Raw genomic sequence first — 24713 nt, 5'->3', positions numbered from 1 at the left:
ACTGCTTTGTTTATAGATGAAAATAAATGTTGTATTTCTTTTTTCTTCAATTTTTAATTTGGAAAAAAAGCAAGCCAGTTTTCATAGTTCTCTAGAATAAAATCAATATTAAAAACAATAACACATGGTGATAATTTGTAATGTGAAATATAACTCTGACTCAAAAAAGTGGTCTACTTTATACCGTTATGATTTTCAGTACTAACATCAAGGTTAATATATACCAGATGGCTTACTTACTTTCATTAAGAATTATTAGCATCAAAACTGTTTAAACTAACAACAATTCATCATCCTAATTGGTTTTTCCAAGAGTTAAGGTAAATTATGCAGGAAAAGAATGATATCCTGAGCATCACCATGGCTTAGAGTCAGAAAATTATGCCATTGTCTCAAAAGTACATTTGACTTTGAACCTTAGTCTAGGGGTGGGCAGCTAATCTAAACTAGTTGAATCAGATCCTTTTGGTAGGGTTTTTTTTTTTTCTCCGAAGAGTATGAAGTTGAACAGAGACAGACAAACCAAGGTCACTGAATTTGAATCATGCATGTTATAGCAATATCCCAGGGAGGTTCTGCTTTTTGGAGCTGCCCTTGTCCCTAGGCTGGTTGTTTAATTCTATAGCTACCTTGGGATTCGATTTAGTAAATCCTTCCTTTTATCTTGAGAGAGCTGGAATTGTTATCTGCCACATGAAAACAAAAACATAGTACCTGATGGGTCCACTCTGTGTTTTATTTTCCTTATCTCAAAAACTGAATCATGATGATAAACATCAATGTATTATTATTTAAACTGTCTTGACATTTGAAACAACATACCTAAATCTTTTTTTTTCTTTGACTTAGCATTAAACATGAGCTATAGACAGGTTGATGTCCTTCCTTGAATCTATAAAAGAGAGTCAATTATCAGACAAGAGTCTTACCTCTTCACCTTTCTCTCCAGGTATCCCAGGGTAGCCCCGCTCTCCTTTGCTTCCCTAAAAAGACAAGAGATTCAGCTAGTATACTGAATAATTTTGTCATCTTTTGAAATAATGTAATATCTCTTCTTAGTACACTTGGGACATGTAATTTGGACAGAGTCAGGGCACACAAAAAAATAACCTTTGCAAATGGCTTTTACACCACTTTTCCAAAAATATTTCTCATAAAAAGTAGTGTGCTTTAAGTTTGTTTTTGTTCTTGTTTTTTCCCCCCACACTGAACTGGCAGTAGCACAGATTGTAGAGGAAACTGCCTTACCTTTGGTCCCTCTCTGCCTGGGATTCCTGGAGGACCCCGTGGACCTGTGTCCCCCTAGAGGACAGAGCAATTTGGAAATGAGAGACGGCACTAGGTGTAAACTATAGGGCTCATCAACATGCAGCCTGCCTTCTCACCTTCTGGGCTATAGAATCATACTTTCCAGGCTCACCAGCGCTGGTTTCTTCTCCTTTGTTGCTTTTCAGCCCGGGGACACTGGCTTGGCAGTTGCCACAGAAGTTCTAATGAGTATAGAGATAAGGTCACTGAGAGATTCATCAAAGCAATTTATAAAAGTGAGGTCTGATCAGATTTGAACCTTTGTCAGAGACCAATGATACGGTAATTGTTACAGCACTTCTTTCAGTGACTTCATTTAACCAATTTGAAAAGACTTTTCATGAGGTAAAAACTACTTATGAAGCTAGTCAATAGTATCTGTTTATGATATTGTGACTTTTTTTTTTAAAGGATGTCGGTGTGCCTAAGGGGCTCAGTCTGTTGAGCATCTGGCTCCTAACCTCAGTTCAGGTCATGATCTCTGGGCTCTGGGATTGAGCCCCAGGTCAGGCTCCTTGTTCAGAGGGGAGTCTGCTTGTTTTCCTCTACCCCCACAACCTGACCCCTGCTCGTACATGCGCTTTTTTCCTCTCTGTAAAATAAATAAATAAGTTTTTTTTTTAAAAAGCATGTCTATGATGATATGTAAATGGAAAGTTCCAAATTATAAGGAAAAGACACATAAATCAAGAACATAGACTGTTTCAATTGTTTAACAGCATATTTAAAAGGGGAGGTAGTAATAAAGTTTAGAATAACTAACCAGACTACAGACCTCATACAACCAATAGTATAAATCATTAGGAAAGAAAGAAAGAGAAAGAAAGAATGAGCTGTGAAGAAAGGATTTTTCCTTTTGAGGACAAAATTAGTTGTAAGACCCTGCACACAGTTTACCAACATTTTGTCAGTGGAAGCACTCATGTGAGAAGTAATTACTTGAGTGACTTGGACTTGACTCCATGTCAAATCCAAGTGCAGATAGGAAATCTAAGTGGAATTGCCTTGCCATTGCCTCTCTATAACCTTTAGCTGATCAGGAAAGGCTTGAATTTAAGTGTCTGAGATCACAAGATAAACTTCTTATCACATTGCTAAAGAAAAGGTGTTTGCGAAAAGCCCTAAAAATGCTTATTTTTAAATTGTTAGAATAAGAATGTGATCAGGAAAGGCACAGAATAGGGACCGCTGAATGGAGGAGATAGTTTAATTTCAACAGTTGACAGAAGGTAGGACAGTATCAGCCTCTCTTCTTCCATCCTTTTCACCAAAGGGAAGAATCTTGAAATATAAAAAGGGAAATGAAGCTTGCCGTTAATGAGAAGTTGGCAAGAAAACCCATAGCTATTCAAGTTCAATATTTTTGACTCAGTGAATATCAGAATAAGTCTGATTTCCAAAAATACCTTCTTGGAAGACAAATTTCGTATACTATTGAAAAAGTTCTGAGGCAATTTCCCTAAAAAATGCTGGATTAAAGATCTCTCTTCATGGTGGTCCATTCTTAGAGCTGGTATATATAAAAGGGAGCCAGAGTGTGCAACATTTCCCAAAACTAATTTTGCCATCAGGATATTTTCATAGAGCTAATGTGTTGGTAGAAGAATTTAAAAAATACCTACATAATTGTAGATCCATTACTTATAATATCTGAAAAACTATGAAGAGAGAAAGATGCCTCAGGGCTTATGAAAACCAAGAAGTTTTCTATATTGCAAAAGGCATAAAGAAGATGAATTATTGTATCTGTAGACAAATAAATGTGGCATATCAGTATGAAGCAAAACCCTGGCATATCAACATGCAGCAACATTTTAGAATGAATTATTCAATTGATTGTTTTAATAAAGCATTAAAAAAACCTGTAATCAAATCAAAACCACAATGAAATACCACCTCACACCAATGAGAATAGGGAAAATTAACAAGACAGGAAACAGCAAATGTTGGAGAGGATGTGGAGAAAGGGGAACCCTCTTGCACTGTTGGTGGGAATGTGCACTGGTGCAGCCACTCTGGAAAACTGTGTGGAGGTTCCTCAAAGAGTTAAAAATAGATCTGCCCTATGACCCAGCAATTGCACTGCTGGGGATTTACCCCAAAGATACAGATGCAGTAAAAAGCCGAGACACCTGCACCCCAATGTTTATAGCAGCAATGTCCACGATAGCCAAACTGTGGAAGGAACCTCGGTGTCCATCGAAAAATGAATGGATAAAGAAGATGTGGTCTATGTATACAATGGAATATTACTCAGCAATTAGAAACGACAAATACCCACCATTTGCTTCAACATGGATGGAACTGGATGGTTATTATGGTGAATGAAGTAAGTCAATTGGAGAAGAACAAACATATGGTTCCATTCATTTGGGGAATATAAAAAATAGTGAAAGGGATTAAAGGGAAAAGAGAAAAATGAGTGGGAAATATCAGAAAGGGAGACAGAACATGAGAGACTCTAACTCTGGGAAACGGACAAGGGGTGGTGGAAAGGGAGGTGGGCGGAGGGATGGGGTGACTGGGTGACGAGCACTGAGGGGGGCACTTGATGGGATGAGCACTGGGTGTCACACTATATACTGGTAAGTTGAACTCCAATAAAAAATATACATTAAAAAAATACAAAAAAAGTGTAATCATTATGAGACAATAAAATTACCTAAGAGTTATTTCAAATAGACCCCATTTTCTTTAGGTTAGGATTACCAGAATGGTAAATCAAGGGAAGTGATCTCATTGAGGGTCTTGAAAAAAGTCTTCAGATTTTCTTATAGAGAGAATAAAGATGCAAGAGTTACTAGCCAATGTACAATCTCAAAGAGGAACTGATACACAGATTAACCTAATCTTTGAACTCTGAAGGGATTTCACTTGGGCCTGGAATTATGTCAGTTCTTTACTACACTTTAACCAAAGATATTTTTGAAAACAGAAAGCAGATGACCAAGTTTGCTAAAGACTCTGGCCTGAGAGGGAGACCTAATGCATTGGATAACGATAAAATAGGATCAGGATTTAAAATTACATTAGTTGGGCCTAACAGATCCAATCTCCAATCTAAATCCCTGTATTTAGGCTCTGCTTTGGGGAACTCCATCCTTCTCTCTTCTATGGAATGCAGTTCGATGGGACTCTCAGTTGAGGCATCCTGCCTCTCACCAGTGAACTCTCCTGGGGTTGAGAACCTCAGGGAGATAATGTCAGGGCTGGAACAGTGGCAGAGCACACTCATTAAAGGGATGTTGACCTGGTGAAACTATTAAGGATGCCCACTCCAGGCCTTTGGAGTCCTGGTTCTCCTTGGCAGAACCTATTCAGTCTTTTCATGTATTCTGTGAGCTACTCTGTATTCTATTGGAATATTCATTTCTGCTGAAGTGTACAAGTTCTGATTCCACTATTCTGCAATGGTTAGGTATAACTCTTAGAATCCTGCCATTTCCAGTATTACTGCCCTTGGGAAGAAACTAAGAAAATGTGTGAGGACCTGTGTTCATGTGTTAATGTTGTGCTTACTAGCTGTGTGACTCTGAGGAAGCTGCTTGGTGGCTCAGAACTTTAGTTTCTAATGTGTAAAATGGGGATACTATCACAGTCTAAATTTACAGGATTATTGTGAAGATTAAGTGAGATGATATAAGTAAAGCAGTGTGATGTCTGTCATGTAACTATAACTCAATGAATATAAGATCTTAAAATCTCCCTAAATATTCTCTTTTGACTTATACGAAAATGTTGACTTTTGAAGGTCTTAAAAACCTCCTGTAATTTATTTTTATATTGATATTGCTATGTATAATATATTCTCAGGTTTTTAAATATCTAGCAAATATCTATATTAAAATTCTTGAATCTTTGAATTTAAAACAACAAATATTCCTGCCTGCCTACTATTATGTAGGTCATTGTACAAACCATTGGGCTAAATGCTAGGAATATAAAATAAATCGCATGTATACACATATAGCCTCCGTGTGTGTACACTCATATATATTGTCCATTCATAGGACACATAAGGTTTGAGTATAATGTAAAAAGACAGGCTTCCATAGGGGTTCACTCAGTCGTAGCATGCCATGAAAAAAGTATTATAAAAGCGTAGCCTTACAGGTATCCCATTATCATTCTCCCCCATCTACATTACATATAAAACAGAGGGCAGTATTAGAGACAAAAAAACGGTAGCAAGATTAATTCCTTATGAGATGAATAATAGATAAAGATAGTTTTTATTTAATAGAATAACAGGTGTTAGGCAATTCTTGGCTTTGGAATTTTATAACTCACTTTGTAAAATCCCATGACATCAAAGTTCAGCCTTGCCAGCTAGCTGTGTATTGAACAGCACTGCTTTTCATCCTGAGACTGGTGAGGGTAGGTCCAAGTGAGAAGGATTAGGTTTCACAGTAGTGAGCCAGGGTGGCTAAACACTCATAATGTGAGAAAGCTGTCCCTCTAGACAAGAGAATGGTCTACTTAAGAGTATTGATGACACCGTTCCTTCTGTGTGGCTCATCTCAGAACTCCCACCTTTACCTACCACCCCTTACACCCAAACTGACAGGGAGGTAAAGAAGAAGAGAGTGGAGGGATTAGTACAAGTGGCACTACATACATACATAAAAATATGTGTTCCTTTTTCTATCTTAAAGATGTCTGCCTTTTAAAAATCGCATTTTAGTTCAGGCTAAGCAGCTAACTTAATTTCTGATCAAGATTTCCTTTCTAACTTTTCCTAAAAATTAATACATAATTTCTTAGATAGCAAGAGAGTACCTTGAGCAAGACACCAATGTCTCCCAAGAGAGGAAGTGCAATCTGCATTTAAGGAGAAAAAACCCAGATACATGTATTTATACTTATACATGCACATAATAACAATACAAACATACAATATAATGTAGATTTTTTTCTCAAAGTGCCATGCCAGTTGATATTTGTCATGGGGCTTCTAAGAGCCTCATTGTCAGAATGGTTGGCTTTATGTTCATATCACCAAATAGGCATATGACAATGACAGAACTCATCACTTTGAGAAGTATTCACTATTCCTCTACTATGAACACGTAAACACACTCATATTGTTATTTTGATTATGCATCTCTATTTTATATTTTCATGACATGGCAACTTTTATGCGAACCCTAATATATTCTTAGCTTTAAATAATACATGAAGGTAAATCATTTATTAAAAGGAAGTCACCACTCTGCCAAGCAAATTATCAGGCTGCTGAGAAATATGAAAAGTCTAGAGTGAGTTTGCCTTAAAGTTCTTTCTCACTGAAGTTCAAAAGAGTCAATAGGTGGCTTATATGATTTGCAAGAGAGCCACTGAGGGAACTCAGGCAGTGTTCAGGCCTCATGTCTTAAAATGTCCTTTGAGAGAGACACTGGAAACCCAAGTAACACTTTATAAGAATCCTAGATAATGCACACACATGATTCACTAGGCAGTGGAGTTAAAATAAGGCTAAAATATGCCTCTGCACGTAGCTTATAAAGGCACATAAAGCCCAACCAGTGTGGGAGGGAGAAGGATTTGTGAGACTTAGAACCTAGAGGCCAGATTTGGATTTTATCATACAAAACTCTTAATACAATGTCATGTACCATATGGCCTCTCAAATTATAACTGCCGATTCTGAGGCTATTTAAGGGGATTTCACTGTCGCTCAAAGCCAGGTTCATCCTGAAATAAAACTTTGGAACATACAGTTAGTGCCTAAACCCATTTTTTAAGAGCCTACTCAAGCCAGTTTTTATAATTTAATCATCTCAGCATTTTAAAGCCACAGAATCAATGGATATGTACCACATTGTAGGTAACTTACCTGCAAACTTTCATTTAGAAGAATGAAATTCATTTAGTCAGTAGCATTAAAAAGAACAGAAATTGTGGCTATATATTTTAACTCAATTTTCCATGGGATTGAGACATTATGTGCCAAGGCTCAGCCTGGGGCAAAACTGTACAACTGAATTATACCCTTAGGAAATAAGTATTCATCACACGCACAAAAATGCTGATGCAGCTTGAATATTTCCCCCTCTACAAAATAATGGGGATAAACAAAATCACCAAGCAGTCACTGAGCATTCTAATTAGTTTGGACAGTAAAAGTTGCTTGGTAGGCTGTTTGGCTTTTGGGTGCATTAAAGATACAAAAATCAGGCATAGTCTGTTGACTTACCGGGTCACCTGGGGGGCCTGGCAAACCTGGCCTTCCATCCCTCCCTGGAGCTCCCTGAAAACAGAATCATTGTGTTCAAATTTTTGCACAGTGGTACAGGTGCAGATTAAAATGGGGTGGTGGGGAGGAGGAGGAGGTAAAGGTGGTGGAGGAGATGGGATGGTTGGGAGGAGGAGGTAAAGATGGTCCTTACATCATTCCCTGGGGTCCCTGGAGTTCCTGGCAATCCAGGGAGACCTCGAGGGCCCTGTCAAAGGGGGAGAATAGTTACTTATGAGAATAGCTTTTTAGTAATTTCCCCAAAATAATCAAGCTAGATGTGCTGTGCCCAATAACTTGGTTAAGGAGCCTACCTGAATACCTGGCTCTCCAGCTGGTCCTTGGGAGCCCTGAGTAGAATGAGATCCAAATGTCACAATTCTTCCAGGAATGTCCATAAATTATCCAAGTAAGATAAAGAGCTATATATTATAATTTACTCAGTGGAACAACAGGGCTTGCCACATCACACACCCTGAAAACTCTGTGAAGCGGGCTACGACTTTTTGAATGGCAGGTAAACACCTAACCAGATGCCTGTTGCTGGAAACATCAGAGTGATTTTGCTAGGATTCCTAGGATATCTCTCTGAGTACCATCATCTGTCCTTGTCCCTTCACAAATACTCTGTGCACCCAAAGTCTGTCTGTTTGGAACCTGGCTGCTGAGAGGCTAACTGGCTCAGAACTTGCTTTCCTTGTTGCTTTCCACTTCGAGTCATTTTTCCATTTGAAGACATTGCCAGAACCGGTGTTCAGTGACAGGAACAGGCAGTAAAGCATCAATTGTCATTTTTTTTTCTACTTTAGCAAATTGGAATTTGGGGTAGCCAACATGAGGCTAGGAAGTGATCAGTGAACCTAATGATCATAGCTCTCTCCCTGGTACATAACCACACACCATGGAGGGAGGAACTGACAACCCAAGTAAATAAAAAGTTGAGTTCTCAGCAGCTGGCTTCAGTAACTGCTCAATGATATCTCCTTTCTTATTTTTTAAAAGAAATATTCATATTGCTGTTACTGTCAAAGCTACTGTTTGCACCCTTTCTATTTATACTGTGCCCTTAATAAACTTTTTAATTTTCTCCTTCAACCTCCTTCACTTCTTTAGTCATTTCTTGATCCTTTTTTTATACTGTGTTTAATCTCCCATCTCCAGTGGTCTTTTATATTCTTGCCCCAGAGAATCAATCACACACATGTAACCTATTCACTATGTTTTCTTTTAGCTCTCATGATAACTTCATTACAAGGCCAATTTCCCAAACTAATGTCATTAGAATTCTACTTTTCTTGTTTCAGAATCTTCTCCTTTTTTTCATAGGAAATAAAAAGTTCTACCTCTTACTACTATTTAGTCAACAAGTACACATACAGGGGTTGTTACTATCAGGCACTGTTCTTGTAGCTAAAACATATCTTTAAAAACTGCCTATTTTCTGTCTACCCTATTATAAATGACTTATATTTTCTGCTCCTGAAGATATTACTTAAGAGATTTTTGATATTATATTGTTTATGCATACTCCACTTTAAATTCACTAAAAACTAACTTTATTTTATTTTCACTAAAATCAAACAGTAATATATAACTTAATCTCAGATATTTGTATAATCTTTAAAACATTAATTTGTACTTTTTAATATATAGAATAGAGGAATAAAGGGTAAAATAACTGCTTATAACCCAAAATCAGTGTACGTGAGTCCAGCATGTGTACATCAATAAACATCACCATCCCTGTGCTCGGTGATGTAACCTCAAGGCTCATGAATTCTCTCACTCTGACTAGTGTTTATATTTCCTCCTCTGATCATTTCATTATTTTTCCTGATTCAAATTTGTCACTGGATTTTATTTGATTATTGGAACCAACAGGGTTTTAAGAGCTTGATGGAATTTCACTTACTGTTCGGCCAGGAACTCCTACCCCTGGTGGGCCTCTGTCACCTGGAGAACCGTGGACCCCTGGCAGTCCTCGCTCACCCTGTGCAACAAGAGGCTTCTGTTAGTATGAGGCTCAAGCTACAAAAAAATTTTTGTATTTTATTATTAATTCTTTAGAAATTAGCTATGATATTTTCATACCTTTGGCCCGCGAGGACCGGGTGTTCCAGGATTTCCATCTAATCCCTAAGAGAAGAAAAAAAAGAGGTAAATAAGTTTCTTTTTCTAAAAAGGTTAAAAGCATTTTGGAGGTTATAACTCAACAATGTTTCATTGTGCTTCATCCTTGAACAAATGCTTTTCTGTCAAAGAATAAAGTAGAGGGAATACAAGTTTCCCTAGGTTATAGATTTTGTATAGTTACTTTAAAATATAAGATGTTTTCATTTTTAAGGGAGGTGGGTGGGGGGATAGGTGAAACAGGTGAAGGCTATTAAGAGTACACTTATCATGGTGAGCACTGAGTCATCTATGAAAGTGTTGAATCACTATATTGTACACCTGAAACGAATATAACACTATATACAGGGATTAAAATAAAATAAAAATGATGTTTTTATCTTTAAAATGAGGCATCTGATATTGAGAACTATTTATTATTCACAATAAGTATAAAACATCAAAGAGGATGAGGGAAAAAGTATGTGAAATAGGCATATTGGTTCCTTAGATTTTTCAGGTATCCAGTTTTTCTATGTCCTGGAAATAGCCTGGGCCACAAGGACATGTTCTGCAAATGACCACGAATGCCCATCCTTGCAGAACCTCCGGAAAGAAAAGCTCAGAAATAGTTCTTCTATTTTAACAATAGCATCCTAGGAAGGTTTGTGATTTTAAACTAGTCTATCTTACTAGCTCCATAGACCCTAAAGAATTCATGCAGAAGATTTGGGGAGGGGGGCGGCTTATGAATCTTTCAAAACTCTACATAAAATGGGTATGTGGATTTTTCTTTTCAGAAGAGATCCCTTCAGTTCTATCAAATTTCCAAAGAGGTTAGAGCTCTGACCTAAAGAACAAGATGAATATTTCTTTTTCTGCAGACTTCACCTTATTCCTATACCTGTGATCTGAAATTGGTAACATACAAGCAGAAATTAGTGAACTTCCAAGGGAGATATTAAGATGGCTGGTACTTACCGGTTCCCCTGGCAGGCTTTTCCCTGGAGGACCTGCCTCACCTTTTGGACCTGGCAGCCCAGGAGGGCCTATGATCCCACCTGGATCTCCCTGAGGAAAACAAGGTAAGATCTTTACTTCATTGCTCGGGTTTGTGGTGGGAGATGTGCAGGGAGTAGTTTCCATTGCTTTAAGGTATTATCATAGCCAAACTTCATTTTCTCATTCATTCACTGATTCAACAATATGCACTGAGGGCCTCATTCATGCAAGGCACTGTTCTAGTTATTTTAAATGCATTTTGATTTTGTGATGAGTAATGTTATAAGTTTAGCAATTATCATGCCATATGCATGTATATAAATACATGCACAAAAGGGACATCTATCCAGAAGTTCTTAAGATGATTCTTGTGTTCTCTTTAAGTTACTTGTGAGTAAAGGTTCAATATTAATATATTATTTCCATGTAGACAACAAGGAACTGGTCCGGAAAGATAGAGACTTCCCGGATCTACTCCAGAATCTGTCGCTGAGTTTGAAACAGACTTTCTGGGTCCTGAGGTCTTCATCTGTGAATCAGTCCATTTTGTCACTTTGTATTTCTGTGTCAGAATGAGGGCTGTCGCAATGCACAACTCCAGGGGGCACCATTCACGTCGTAGTTTATGTGTCTATCTGTCTCTTGCACAATCCCAGCAGCCTTGTCCTATCCCTTCTCTCCCCCAAAGCCCTGATGATCCTCTGGCTCCTCCTCCAACCTAGCTACTTAATTTACAAAATGGCTAAAATGGGAGCTATACCTTTTCTCCTTTAATGCCTTGCTTTCCCGGGATACCATGTTCTCCTGGCAAGCCCTAGAAAATTCAGAATTAATGGAAAAGAACAATTAGAGTATCTCCTATTATAAAAGCATTTCTATCTGTGAGTCTTTGTCAGGAGAACAGAATTCTAAGATACAAATTATAAGGGGATGGATTGATTTGGGCCTATTAAAGAGGAAAACATATTAGTGAAAATATGTGGCTTGTTTTTTCAAGCAAAGTGACCTGGAAGTAATAAAAAAGAAACCAAATAAGGGAAACTTGAACCAAATGCCCCATCCATATTATTCCCAAGAAAGGGTGGAAGGATGGTAGTTGGTAGCATCACATTATGATTTAGAAGGATGATGGGGTAAATAGGAAAATATACTTTTACTCTATTTGGCAACAGTGGCTCTTTCTCCTTTGATTTTATTCTCTTTATTAGCTCCAGCCGCTATCACTTAATCTCACTTCTTGGGCAACCTATGGTTCTACCTGTGCCACCAGCATTTTCTTTCTCTTCACAAGATCTCTTCACTAGGTACATCTATACCGGCTCATTAAATGGCTTGAGGGAGCAACAAAAAGCTTTGCTCACAAACTGAGTGTTCAAAGCACCAAGAAGAACAAATGCACTGAAAAAGAGACCTTTGGAAGCTCGGTCAGGAAGCATGGAGAATACAGCAGGTGGTCATGGGGCTGTTCCCATATTGATGGGGAAAAGAGAGATCAAATAGTTGCATAGAAAGTGCTAGAATTGTGGCTAGATAGAGATCAGTTTCCAAGAAATTATGGCCAGCCAATTCTCTTATTTTGCTCAAGTGAGGATGATGGCGAGTCTTAACTCCCAAGTAGTCAGAAGGCCAGGCTAGGGTGGTTGCCCAAGGGACAAAAGGCTTATCTGGGGGAATGGATAGAAAAATGCATTTAAAAGACATGAAAGATAGAGAAAGAGAGCAACAGAGACAGAGAGAATAGTGAGACCACTAGAATTAGGTTATAATGCAACCTGGAACTTTTCTCTAATAGCATTATAGAAATATTTTCAGCCAAAAGACCTATTCTTTTTAGAGGCTCTTGCAAGAAAACAACAAAAGCTTAAGAAGTATCTTTTTTGGATGGAGAATTGAACCAAAGCCATACATAATGAAAATGCTTGCTTTCATAGTTGTCCTTATTTCCTTTGATGTTTCCAAGTTCTGTTACTGGTAGCACACCACTGACAAGCACGTCCAAAATGATAATTTAGTTAATTTGACTTCCAAAGACTGATGTATTAGGCTAATAATATTCAAAATGACCTCATATGAATGTAGGAAGGTCACAGGACTATTCCCAAGATGATGGGAAAAGGAAAGATTCTAAGTTGCATAGAAAGTGCTAGAATTGTGATCAGATAGAGATCAGTTTCCAAGAAGTTATGGTCAACTATTTCTCTTATTTTGCTCAAGTGAGGATGATGGTGAGTCTTAATTGATTAAGATGATTAATTAACCTTCCTAATAACCCCTGACATCAAGTGTCATCAGTTTTGGTAGTAGAGATGACCCATGTCTTTGGAAAAGGTAGTATAACTAAGTCACATGAAAGATGTAGAAATTCTTTAAGACATTGATTTAATTTCCACATATCAAAGACACCTGTATGTGCTATACATACAGTATCTCCTGGTGGTCCTCTGGGTCCCATAGAGCCTGCAGGTCCTTCTTGACCCTGAAAGAGAAGGTGATATATCTTTCAACTCTGTTACAAAAAATTAGATCATACCTGAATATACGTAAAACATGGTATGACCTTTATCTGCAGAAAGACGAGCTTTCTACCATCCTACCTTCTCTGAGAAATTCTGAAATGTGCTTGGAGTAAACAAAGATAGTTTGAAGATGTTCTCATTTAAATGGGTCTTTCCCCACCAGCAAGTGACACCAGGATAACCTGCCTTACACTTTGGTGGGAGCACAGCACATTAATTTTTCCTGCACCTCCTGGCAACTGATCTTTCTTGGGACACTCCTGTGGAATTCTACATGGGGAAATCAAGCATCTGCATAATTTTGGTTTAGAGATTGAATCTTGAATCCCATTCACTTTAAAGCTTAGAGATTGAATCTTGAATCCCATTCACTTTAAAGATATAGCTCAGGGTCATTGGTTTTGCTCACATTATTTACTCTAAAGCTTTTAGGGATGCTACTGTGAGTATGCTCTGAAAATGAGATTAAAAACCCTACTGTGAACCAAAAGGCACAATTACTATGTGTGTAATAAATGCAGTCAGTGGGGGGAAAATCACCGTGGAAACATGATAAAGTCTCTGAGAACACTTGTGAAGAAAATGAGTGGCACACCAGAGCACTTTGTTTTACACGGAAATGGCTATAATCCAAAATTATTTCCTCTTTTATCTCACTTATTTCTTATATACCTTTAGTCCTGGGCTTCCTATTAAACCAGGGGGACCGGGATCTCCAGGTTCGCCCTGAACACATGGGTAGGAAGGAAAGTTAAACGGTTACTTTAATCTCCGCAATCTCATTGGGTTGGAGATGCAATGAAGAAGGTCAGGAGATTACCTTTATTCCCTGTGATCCTATTAGCCCAGGTTCTCCCTGTAAAAAAAAAAAAAAAAAAAAAAAAAAAAAACCATTTATGTAATGCTTAAACTCAGATGTGGATGAGCATCTCTAATACTTGAATTTATCTGCATTTCTAGTAATTAAAGTATAATAAAGGGGGAATATGGATGATATGATGAAGTTAGGGAGAGGCATTCTAAAACATGATTTAAAACACTTATTGCTAATAAGTAAATAATAACTCCTTATTTTCTTTCTTCATTTATTTATGTTATTTAAATTCAAGTTAGTTAACATGTAGTGTAGTATTGGTTTCAGGATATCTTTCTTTTTTTTATAACAGTTTATTGCCCAGTATCACTTTGACTTTGTAATCACTTCATTCTCCACTTAGGTGACATTGTCATGATTTGCTGTCAGCTAATCTTACATCTCAGAGAATTAAAACTTCAGATGAAGGAGGAAAAGAAAGTAAAATTTGTGTTATGGTGATTCCATCATTGGGTATATGAAGGAGGAAAAGAAAGTAAAATTTGTGTTATGGTGATTCCATCATTGGTACTTAATAAAAAAAAAAAAAACAGAAAAAAGTTAAGGTTATACAAAAAGGGACAATACTGTCTATTATGAGTTTGCTTTCCTTATTTCCATGACTTATGGATCCCTTTGATAAAATCATCCTGTTTGATAAATTCAATTTGTATCATTAACAGAATTTTTGTAAAAAAAATCTTGGATTTTCATTTTGTATTTTAGATATCTTAAATATATGTCTTTCAAAACATTTGTGTCTAATCACAAATGGTAATGGTTAAAGAAAATATACACTACCCAAGCCAAGTGGTAAAGTGTCATCACATGACAAAGCTTAACTGGGTTCAAAATTTCTCATTTATCAAAATAAAAGAGTCAAAATTCACAGAGGAAAAAGTAAAATGCTCAGAGAGCTTATTTTATCAAATGTATTTGACTCCAAAGTATACATATGAGAAATCAGAGAGATAGAAATTGATGAAGTAGAAGACCCAAGATAGTGATAAAACATCTACTTACTCTATCTCCCTTTTCACCTTTGGAAAGAGGCTCCCCCTAGGAAAATGGGTAGAAAACAGAATCATTTACGAACATTTTGAGAAATAAACTGTCCAAAACCAAATGTGGATAAATCCTGCAGGCCAAATTCAGATCTCTGTCACAAAAAAGCCTTGAAAATGACTCAGAATGTCACATAGTCCACTTGTGCAGTTTAAAGGAAGCATATAAAAATTAATTAAAAAACTCTTTCATATTCCCAGGAGAACAGTAAGTTAATCATTCTAATACTATTTTGAGAATTCTAAGTGGAACAAATTGGAATGCTGCCCAAGGCCAAAGCTTCCTCTTGCATGGTTCACAGAGATGATCTCTCTCTCTCTCTCTCACACACACACACATACACTCACACGTGTACACACACTCACATGCTTTCTCTTCTTAGCTTTTGTTTTTGAAGTTACATGGACATGATTTCATTTAATGTTCACAGTAATGCTTGGAGGAAGATATGGTCCCATTTTAAGCACGAGGAAAGAGACTCAGAAAGGTTCTGAGTAACTATGAGTTATTTCTCCTAAAATAGCATTCACTCACTTTATGTCTCCTTGTTTATCTTGCCTATAAACTCTGTGAATGTAGGGATATAATTCATCTCAACTATCACAGCATTCTGGTGTACTCTGTTGGTACCTAGTAAAAGTTTATTAGAGAATTTCAAGTTATACATATATAACAATAATAGCTGATGTTCATTAAATCCTTGTAATGTATCAAGCACTGATCTAATCACTATTCTAGTTAATTCTTACATGTCACTGGGGTAGGTGTGATTAGAGGAAACTGAGGCACAGAGATGTTAAGTAATTTACCCAAGGTTATATAGCCAGTGAGAGATCATTCAGGATTTAAACCTAAACAGCTTGACTTTAATCCCAGGCTTTGGTTGCTCAGTCTGATTTTATTTGTAATTTGATTTACTTATGATTTGAAGTGAGTGAGGTGACAATAAGATGGAAACCATACATTTAGAAAATTTTTTCTTGTGCATATGAAAGTCAAGAGAAAGTGTGAGAATGATATGTTAGATAATACTACTCTTGAAGGTCCTCTTAGGGACTGTGAGTCCCTTAAATAAATCACTAATAGGAGATAAGTGGTTAGTAAGTAAACCCCTGTGTTTTTCACCTCATGTCCTATGTACTAGGGACGACAGGGCTCAACTCTTCTCTCCCATACTTCCCTATTCCCTTGCTGTTACCTGGGGCCATGCAGCTAATTTTGGCAATGACATGTGAGCAGAAGTGATATGTGTTTCTTGCAGGCTGAGGCCCATTTATGATTCTCCAGTCCCACTTCCCCTGTGTGGTGACTGAGATTGTGCATTCCAGATGGCTTAGGACCTGGTGATAATCAGCCTGTACCTGAGTGCAGTGGGTGTCAGTACCCACTCCTCCTGATCCAACCATACTGGGTATGTAGCATGAGCAAGAGAAAACCCTTTCTTGCATAAAGCCAGAGAAATTTCAGGGTTAGTTTGTTACCTAGCATAACCTTGCCTACTATAATATGCCCTGTATCTAGCCAATGTGATTAAATATCTTATTATTGTTTATTTGCTGAATATTAGATCAGGGCTTCATTTATATTCTTATCTGTCAGCCTTAAATTCAAAAATTCTACTTGATTTTTAAGATAAGAGATGATATTTAGATATGAGCAATGGGCCTCATTGCTTATATAACTGCTTATTTTTGCTCATGTCACTTGCTTATCTCAGGCTTACTTAGAGCCACTGTGAATCCACATTGATTAAAGCAACAAGTTAAAAGCAAAACAAAACAAAACTAGGAGCCTGGTCATCTCAAGACTTGATATTTAGTCCTAGTTCCAATGGTTACTATCTGGTCAAGTCACTTGCCTTTGAAGAACCTCTATTTCTTGATCTGTAAACTCATCTATAACTATAAGCTCTAACATGTGATGCATATAGTCATATTCCAAATATCCAGTAGTGAAGGAGAAACTTCCATTCAGGATAAATGGTTCAGCATCCAGATTTCGATGAAAACCATTCCTCTTTTGGGGCCTTCTGTTTATTTTGCCAAGTCAAGTCCGGATTCTGTTCTGGGATAGAAAGGTTGAGACCACAAAGAGCTAAAGTACTCTCTATAATAATGTAAAAATGTGTTTCTCGTATGTGGGGGGCAGAGAGGAAAGCAGGCAAAGATGTTCAGTAGTTCCCCCTTATCTGTGATTCCCTTTTCCATGATTTGTTATCTACGGTTGACTGCAGTCTAGAAGTGGATGATCCTCCTTCTGATGAATCACCAGGTCAGTAGTATCCTAATGCTATGTCAACATGCCAATGTCATGCACCTCACTTAATCTCATCATGTAGGCATTTTATCATCTCACATAATCACAAGAAGAGTAAATACAGAGAAGATACTCTCATTGTCAAACATGTCCTATGCAGATACATAAACAAATTTTGGCTTTGTAATATTAAATGCGTTTCATACTGTTTCCATCTGGCACACAGACATTTTAGTGACCTCTGCATTCACTATCCCTGCTAAACCAATGTCCTTTGTTCCCTCTGACAAGGAAAAAGGGAAAATTGATTTTTAAAAAATATTATACTTTTTAATAAAGATGAAACATGGAAATCTGATTCTTGCAATTTTTTATGGGCTGCAGTAGGTTGTTTTTGTCTTTTAGCAGAGTTTAAAAAAGTTATTTTTAACTAGAATTCATGTAATCTTTTAAGCTAGTCCTATTTGGATATAAATGATAATTTAGGTTTTCTTCTACCATAAGAACTAAATCTTGAAAGAAAGTGGTCTCAGTAATGCTGAAAAGTGGCTTGAGAAGGTACTTTGATCTTATAAAAACTAAGGAAGGAAAATAACTTCAGAAAGTATACTAAGAGCATATAGATACACATTTCTAATTTCTTAGATATATTAGCTCTAATCTTTTGATATATTGACTTTATTATTTATTATAGCTGTACTGTTTAGTTATAGCAGGACAGCTTAGTAATTTTTAAACTCTGGTTTCTAGAATCAGCCTACCTAAGTGTGATTCATAGCTCTAACATTTATTAGCTGTGTGACCTAAGGCAAGTTACTTAACCTCTCTGAATCCCAGTTACCTCATGTGAAGAATAGAGGTGATAACAGCCTACCTATTTCATTTTTAAAAAATAGATTGAGTGACTTCATGCCTTGCATAGATATTTGATCTATTGTTGTTTGCCAAGGCAGGAGCAAACAAAGCTCATGGAACTGGGACTGATTAGGAAAAAAGCTTTTAATTCTATCTTTTAAAAATATCCTTCTTTTGTCCTAAAAGCTTTCATACTTACCGATTCTCCTTTTTGACCTTTCGGGCCAATGGACCCTGGGAATCCTGGTTGTCCGGTTTCACCCTTTTGAGAAAAAGTAGAAGAGAGATTTTGCATGAAGTCAGAATACTGTTGGGTTCAGAGTGATTGCTTGTGCTCCTGTCAAGCATGGAATTTCTCTACTATCATCCAAGAGATCATAAACTAGTTCTGAAACTAGTTAGACTGTTTGCGTGATAATGTATTTGTCAGCACTTCACAATGCCTTCAGCTCTTTCAGAAATCCATAATATTCATTATGATATTTAAAATTAATGTGAGATAAAATTATTTTTCGTTTCTTTTTTAATATATTTTTATTGGAGTTTGATTTGCCAACATATAGCATAACACCCAGTGCTCATGCCATCAAGTGCCCCCTCAGTGCCCGTCACCCACTCTCCCCATCCCCCACCCAACCTCCCTTTCCACCACCCCTTGTTCATTTCCCAGAGTTAGGAGTCTCTCATGTCCTATCACCCTCACTGATATTTCCCACTCAGTTTCTCTCCTTTCCCCTTTATTCCCTTTCACTATTTTAAAAAACTATTTTTCAAGGAATGATGTCCAGAGAAGAAAACATGATAATTTTCTTGTTTTGCCAAAAAAAAAATTGTGTGTGTAATCTTAAAGACATTATTACATTGTCATAATGATCTGGACTTATTTTTATCTCAGACACTTCTTTCTTTTTTTAGGCGGGGGAGGTGAAGGAGTGAGGGAGCCATAGGAAGAAAAGTGAATCTCTCAGCTGTTTCCGGCATTTATATGATCACTTAAATGACTAGCTGTGGACAAAGAAAGCATTCTTATAGATGTGGCAACAGCAGCTTAGGAATGTCTAAGATGTTCTGGTCAGAGATCTTGAAGAGGGGTTTGTACGTGACATATAAAAAGTATTTTGAGGAAATACAATTGAGAAATAATAATGCGGAAAGGAAATAGATCACGAATCAGACTTTGGAGGAGTCCTAGTGTTGTGCTTCCTTTTAACATCTGCTGAGATCCTTGAATACCACATGAGGGTTAAGGTAAACATAGCCACTGGAAGCTATGTATGTTGGCTTTATTCTAACCTCAAAAGCATTTTTGCAAATTGATGCTCACCATTGCATTTCTGGGCATATACCTTTCTCATATGTCTTGTATATTTTTTATTTTGAAAAAAATCTACATAAAACATAAGGTGGAATACATCAAACCTCTCTGTACCAGGCACCCAAAATGACAGAAATACAAACATTTACAAAGAAGAAATGTCCTGTATTTCCCCCTCTATTTCTATCCCAGAGGGAGCCACTCTCTTAAATGCACTATTTATATTCTCAGTTCATATTTTTTCACTTTTACTGCACATACATAATCATAAACAATATGTTACTTGGGATATTTAAAACGAATCCCATAAATAGCTTTATTTTATATATTATATTCTGTAACTTTTTCCACTCAAGGTTGTTTTTGATATCCTTTTCTATTAATACATATAAATCTAGTTCACTCGTAACCACTGGATAGCATTATTATTATTATTTATATTTTTTGGATAGCATTTTATAATGTTAACATACCAGGGGTTTAACCAAGCCCCATTGATGGCTATTTGGGTTATCTCTAGATTTCTTTATTATAAACAAGGTTGCAGTGCACATCTTCATTTCTTTTCCCTTCTATGAATATGTTTATCTGTTTATTTTGAAGCCTCAAACAACAGGCTACCCAAAGTACTTCAAGAAAAAATTTATTACAGTCCTAAAAATGTTGGCTTATTTCCACTTTGCTATTGAAATCAATATCTTGTGACTTTACACTAGAGGAAGATGGAATTTGTCATATGTAATTGATAAACAAGATCATATTTTTCAAAGGATTCTTCTAGATTTGTGGAATATATTTTGTATAATTAATCTTGATTTTGTTAATATAAGCATTTTCCTTCTATCATCTAAATATCCAGTGTACAGTTATCAGTCCTATACTTACCACACTGTAGCAGAAGCCATTTTTTTCTAGTTATGATAAATTCTATCCAAAGTAAGAAGAGGGCAAAATTGGTAGATATATTTAAAAAGCAAACTGCTCTTGGTTTTAAAGACAAAATAAACAACTGGCCTTGTCTGAGAATTACAGTGTACAGAGTGACCTTCCTGTCTCTCATCTGCTATGTGTTAAAATTCCCAGTGCAGGGGTGCCTGGGTGGCTCAGTAGGTTAAGAATCTGCCTTTGGCTCAGGTCATGATCTTGGGGTCCTGGGATGGAGCCGTTGGGCTCCCTGCTCAGTGGGGAGTCTGCTTCTCCCTCTCCTTCTGCCCCTACTTGTGCACTTTCTCTCTCAAATAAATAAAATCTTTTAAAAAGTATCCCCAGTGCATAGGTGTGAAGGAAAAATATGCCTAGTAGTTAGACTGATCTGCAAAATATAATAGTAGAAATCAGAGAAAGGGTTCTAGGAATTACTATAAAAATCACATCCTCTTAATACCAAAGGGGAGAAGGAGAAGATTGTATAAGGAAGAACAGTAATCATATTCATAGGGGCTATATGTTTGATCCATGTAAATAAGTCTCCTTCAAATTGTAGAGAAAGGACCCAATAAAGGCATGGGTCCATTTCTATGAGTGGTTGCACTAAGAGGAAATCTTAGGGACCTATTCCCTCATATAAAATTCTGGAAACAAAAACATTTCATACCTGATTTTTAGACATAGTTTTTCATATTTAAAATGAATGTTCGGTGATTTAGCACTGTGGTAGGAGCTAGAAGACAAGTGATGAATTCACTCAGCTTCAGGAAAAGCTGTCCTTTAATTTGACACTTTCAATGCTATTTGAAAAGCCTGTGCTGTTGAGGCTAAATCTTTTCCTTCTGGCAGTTGGCCCCAAAAGATACCTGCTAATTTCTTAGGCGTCCTTAGATATTCTGACACCTTATTCCACTGTCTGTATAAAGGAGCAGCTCTCCTTAAACTATTTGCAAATATGTTATTCCTTCACCACATGCTGCCAGTCTCATGAAAACGGCAGAGCAGAGATGATCATTTCAACACCAGTGGACTGGTCCCCTGGCTGCCGTAGTCTTTGCTGCCATTTACCATTAATAGCCACTAGTGTTCACTGGTATTTCTCCTTGGATGTGGCTGCTAAGCCAGGAGTGATTTGTGTGTAGATTCTACTGCTATTTGTGTTTGTCTTGGGGCTTCATTATAGTTTTGGGTTCTAAATGATAGGCTGGTTTTGTGATTCTATTTTGTATTGAGAAGTGATATACAGCAATCACAAGTCTCTTATGTGTTGAAATTGTACTACTGATTAAGTCTTTTGTTCAACCACATAAAGTGAGTTCTTCTCTGTCAAAGTTATGGTGGGACACACAAAGCTGAGCCAGACCATGTGTTAAGGATGGCAATAATTACTAATACCAAAAAGAGAGAAGTGAGGTTTTACAAGAAGAAAGAAAGTTTGGAGTGGATGAATAGAAAGGAACACATCTTAAGTGTGAGCTTAATATGTGTCAGGTATTGTACTTTTGGGTAAGTTCATCTCATCTCCTTTGATTTCAATCCTGCTGTCAGCTTTGTGTAGACACAATTATGCCCATTTTATGGATGAGGAAGCTGATACTCAGAGAAATGATTTTCCCAAGGAGACATAGCTGTTAATGGTACAATCAATTCTGACCTCAGAGCCCATGTTATTTCCACCACTCAGTGGTTTGCAATCCTGGTTGCCTGTTAGAATCATCTGAAGCACTTCTAAAATAGAATCATCCGGAGTCAATATGGACTCCACCCCAGATCAACCAGATGGTATGGGCTTCACACCAAATCAGATCTCTGGGCGTGAGGCCTGAGCACTGGTAATTTCTAAAGGCTCTCCAAATGATTTCAATGTGCAGCCAGGGTCCACCAGTGTCCACTATAGGTGCAAGGAGAGATCTGTGAGGGCAGCTTGAAGGAGCTTTAAATTATTATGGTGACCCATGGACACCATTATAATAAAAAAAATGTATTGATTCAGAACAGTTACTAACCACTTAGTACCTATGTATAGGTAGAGGTGACTTCATTTTTCCAGCAAGTGCTATGCTTGTCTTTCAGTTTATTTTATGCATTATTTATTGGCAGAGTCTTTCTCCCGTTAATTAGAATTCTTACAAATCATTTCATATGTACATTTATAACAGGTACTGCATCAAGTTCCCTGTGGACTCTTCTAGGTTATTTCTCTGGGTAGGAGGAGGGAAATTATCCCACTGGCTTTTTTCTAATTCCACTTAAGATTCTGAAGCAATTAGAATAGATTTTGAGCAATAGAAAAGGTCCTTAGCATTTGAAATACACCTGTTTTACAGAATCAAATTTCTCAGCATTGAGGTCTTAAGAATTCCTAAGTAACATATGTTTCCTAATGAACATAGCAAAACAGAAGCCAGCTGTTTTGTTTCAATAAATGAATCATCATTTAAATACTTTAAAAGTGCCACAACACTCTTCTTTGCTCAGCTGTCCTATGTGACAAGCTTTGTGGCTTTTTCTCCCTGTTAGCCTGCATGTGTGCAGTAGTAATTGCTTAAAATGTAATGTGTTCGTTATGGTGGTGTAGAAATTCTGTAAGCTATCTGGTTACAGAAAATAATGCTAATGTACTAGCAGTAAAACCCTAGACACATAAATGCCTTATTATTGCTGTATAACCAATATTTCTTGGATATCTTTTTAAGAATGTCAAAGTTTTATTTATGTTTTTTGCAGAAAATTTCATTTTCAATGGTCAATCTAAAAGAAGTTCCTAGTTTCTGTTGAGACTATCTTTTAGCAGTATTTTCTGGTGATAGATGTATGATCTTTTGAATAGATTGGTTGCGCTGATTTATGAGGCACAGAAGTCATATTTTCTTGGATTCATGTCAAAATACCCTGCCCTCAATCAAGAGAATTTTTACTGGGTGAATGAATGGAAGTAGCACTCACAGGCCACATTCCCTCAGAGTATTTTCAGACCTACTCATCTCTGTCTGTAGATTTAATGTGCATTGTTTTTTCTGACAATGGCACATTCTCAGTGAATCCAAGGTCATCACAATTTCAGAATCAAAGCAGAGTGAAACATCTTTCTGAGTGGGCAAGTGAATCTGTCATCTTCACATCTCATATAATTAAACTGCTGATGGATGGCGATGAGGACGCAATGGAAATTCATCAGAGTTTTAATTTTAAAACTGTTTTGAAATAATAATTTGGTTAACCTATGATTGTACACCATAAACCCCACCAAAAGAAAAATGCCCCCACAACAGCTTATGTTTGGATAGTTAAGAAGCCACAAAAATAGGGAGCCTGAGCCTGAGCCTGAGGCACTTTGCTAGAGGGATCTTCAGATGGTTTTTGCCACCTACACAGATTCATGAAACATCGTTTTATGAATTAAAGCTTGTGTCGTAATTTCATTTACCTTGTTACAGCTACTCCCCCTAGATATGTTCCCCTCTTTGCAGTCAACTGCTATTCAACAGTCTTCACCAAGGAACAGAGCCTCAGTGCCTAATCCTGCTGTCTGGTCAGGAGGCAGGGAGGCTCGTGCCCACTGAAGGCCGACTTCCCCAGGGACTCCACCCCATGTGGCAGCAGGACTGCCTCCCTCTCAAGTGTGAATGTATACATTGGTGTAAAACCCTGGATGTTTTGACAAATCTGATTACCTTCTCTCCTTTTGGGCCATGAGCTCCATATTCACCAAGGTTTCCCTAGGTTAAAAAAAATATGTATGTATAAAAAATAATATGTATTATTATACATATATATATATAATTTTTTAAGTCCATTTATTTTTAATACATTCAGCCCCTGCATTAAAATATAGTCAGATAACAGTGCTGCAATAGCTTTTTTATGATTACATTGCCTCTCTCACCTTCTGTGAAAAATTCCTGAAAAACTTCAACTTTGTAGACTCTATCTATCTTCTCTGTGACTTCTCCCCAGGAGATGATTTGGGAGAAATATCACACCTCCAAGGACAAATTGTCACTTCTCGAAATTAATGCCTGGCAACTTCTTTTGGTCCCCAGCAAGTCCACGGATATGACACTGTAACATTATTAATGATATCTTTGTTGCTCACTATAATGGACATTCCATCAATTAACCTCTTGGCTGCACTCATCACACTCTTGACTTGTGTCATATCTCACTTTCCTAGTATCTTCCTATCTCTCTGATCTTTCCACTTCCTCCCTCACCTAAAGGGTAAATGTTGGATTTCCTTAGGACTCCATCCAGATTCCTTATTCTTGTGGC

The 24713-nt window shown here is 37.2% G+C and overlaps 1 protein-coding gene across 4 annotated transcripts in view; it reads right to left on the bottom strand.

The window, feature by feature from the left end:
* The window catches only part of COL19A1 (collagen type XIX alpha 1 chain), a 312174-nt gene that overhangs the window by 55137 nt on the left and 232324 nt on the right, over window positions 1-24713 (bottom strand). For all 4 annotated transcript variants that reach the window (XR_011996755.1, XM_072735110.1, XM_072735118.1 and 1 more), the window contains 17 exons: window positions 24116-24160; window positions 18399-18461; window positions 15047-15082; window positions 13991-14026; window positions 13843-13896; window positions 13077-13130; window positions 11415-11468; window positions 10634-10723; window positions 9635-9679; window positions 9456-9533; window positions 7858-7893; window positions 7698-7751; window positions 7505-7558; window positions 6088-6129; window positions 1386-1490; window positions 1249-1302; window positions 930-983 (listed from right to left, as the gene is read on the bottom strand). Coding sequence is in view for 3 of the 4 variants with exons in the window: in XM_072735110.1 (XP_072591211.1) it covers window positions 930-983; window positions 1249-1302; window positions 1386-1490; window positions 6088-6129; window positions 7505-7558; window positions 7698-7751; window positions 7858-7893; window positions 9456-9533; window positions 9635-9679; window positions 10634-10723; window positions 11415-11468; window positions 13077-13130; window positions 13843-13896; window positions 13991-14026; window positions 15047-15082; window positions 18399-18461; window positions 24116-24160 (954 nt within the window). In the remaining variant the exon portion in view is untranslated. The remainder of the gene's footprint in view (window positions 1-929; window positions 984-1248; window positions 1303-1385; window positions 1491-6087; window positions 6130-7504; window positions 7559-7697; window positions 7752-7857; window positions 7894-9455; window positions 9534-9634; window positions 9680-10633; window positions 10724-11414; window positions 11469-13076; window positions 13131-13842; window positions 13897-13990; window positions 14027-15046; window positions 15083-18398; window positions 18462-24115; window positions 24161-24713) is intronic.

The sequence above is a fragment of the Vulpes vulpes genome, chromosome 1, assembly GCF_048418805.1.
Source record: "Vulpes vulpes isolate BD-2025 chromosome 1, VulVul3, whole genome shotgun sequence".
NCBI classification, from domain to species: Eukaryota; Metazoa; Chordata; class Mammalia; order Carnivora; family Canidae; genus Vulpes; species Vulpes vulpes.
The sequence above is the reverse complement of the archived record's forward strand: the minus strand, read 5'-3'. Positions and strand labels throughout refer to the sequence as shown.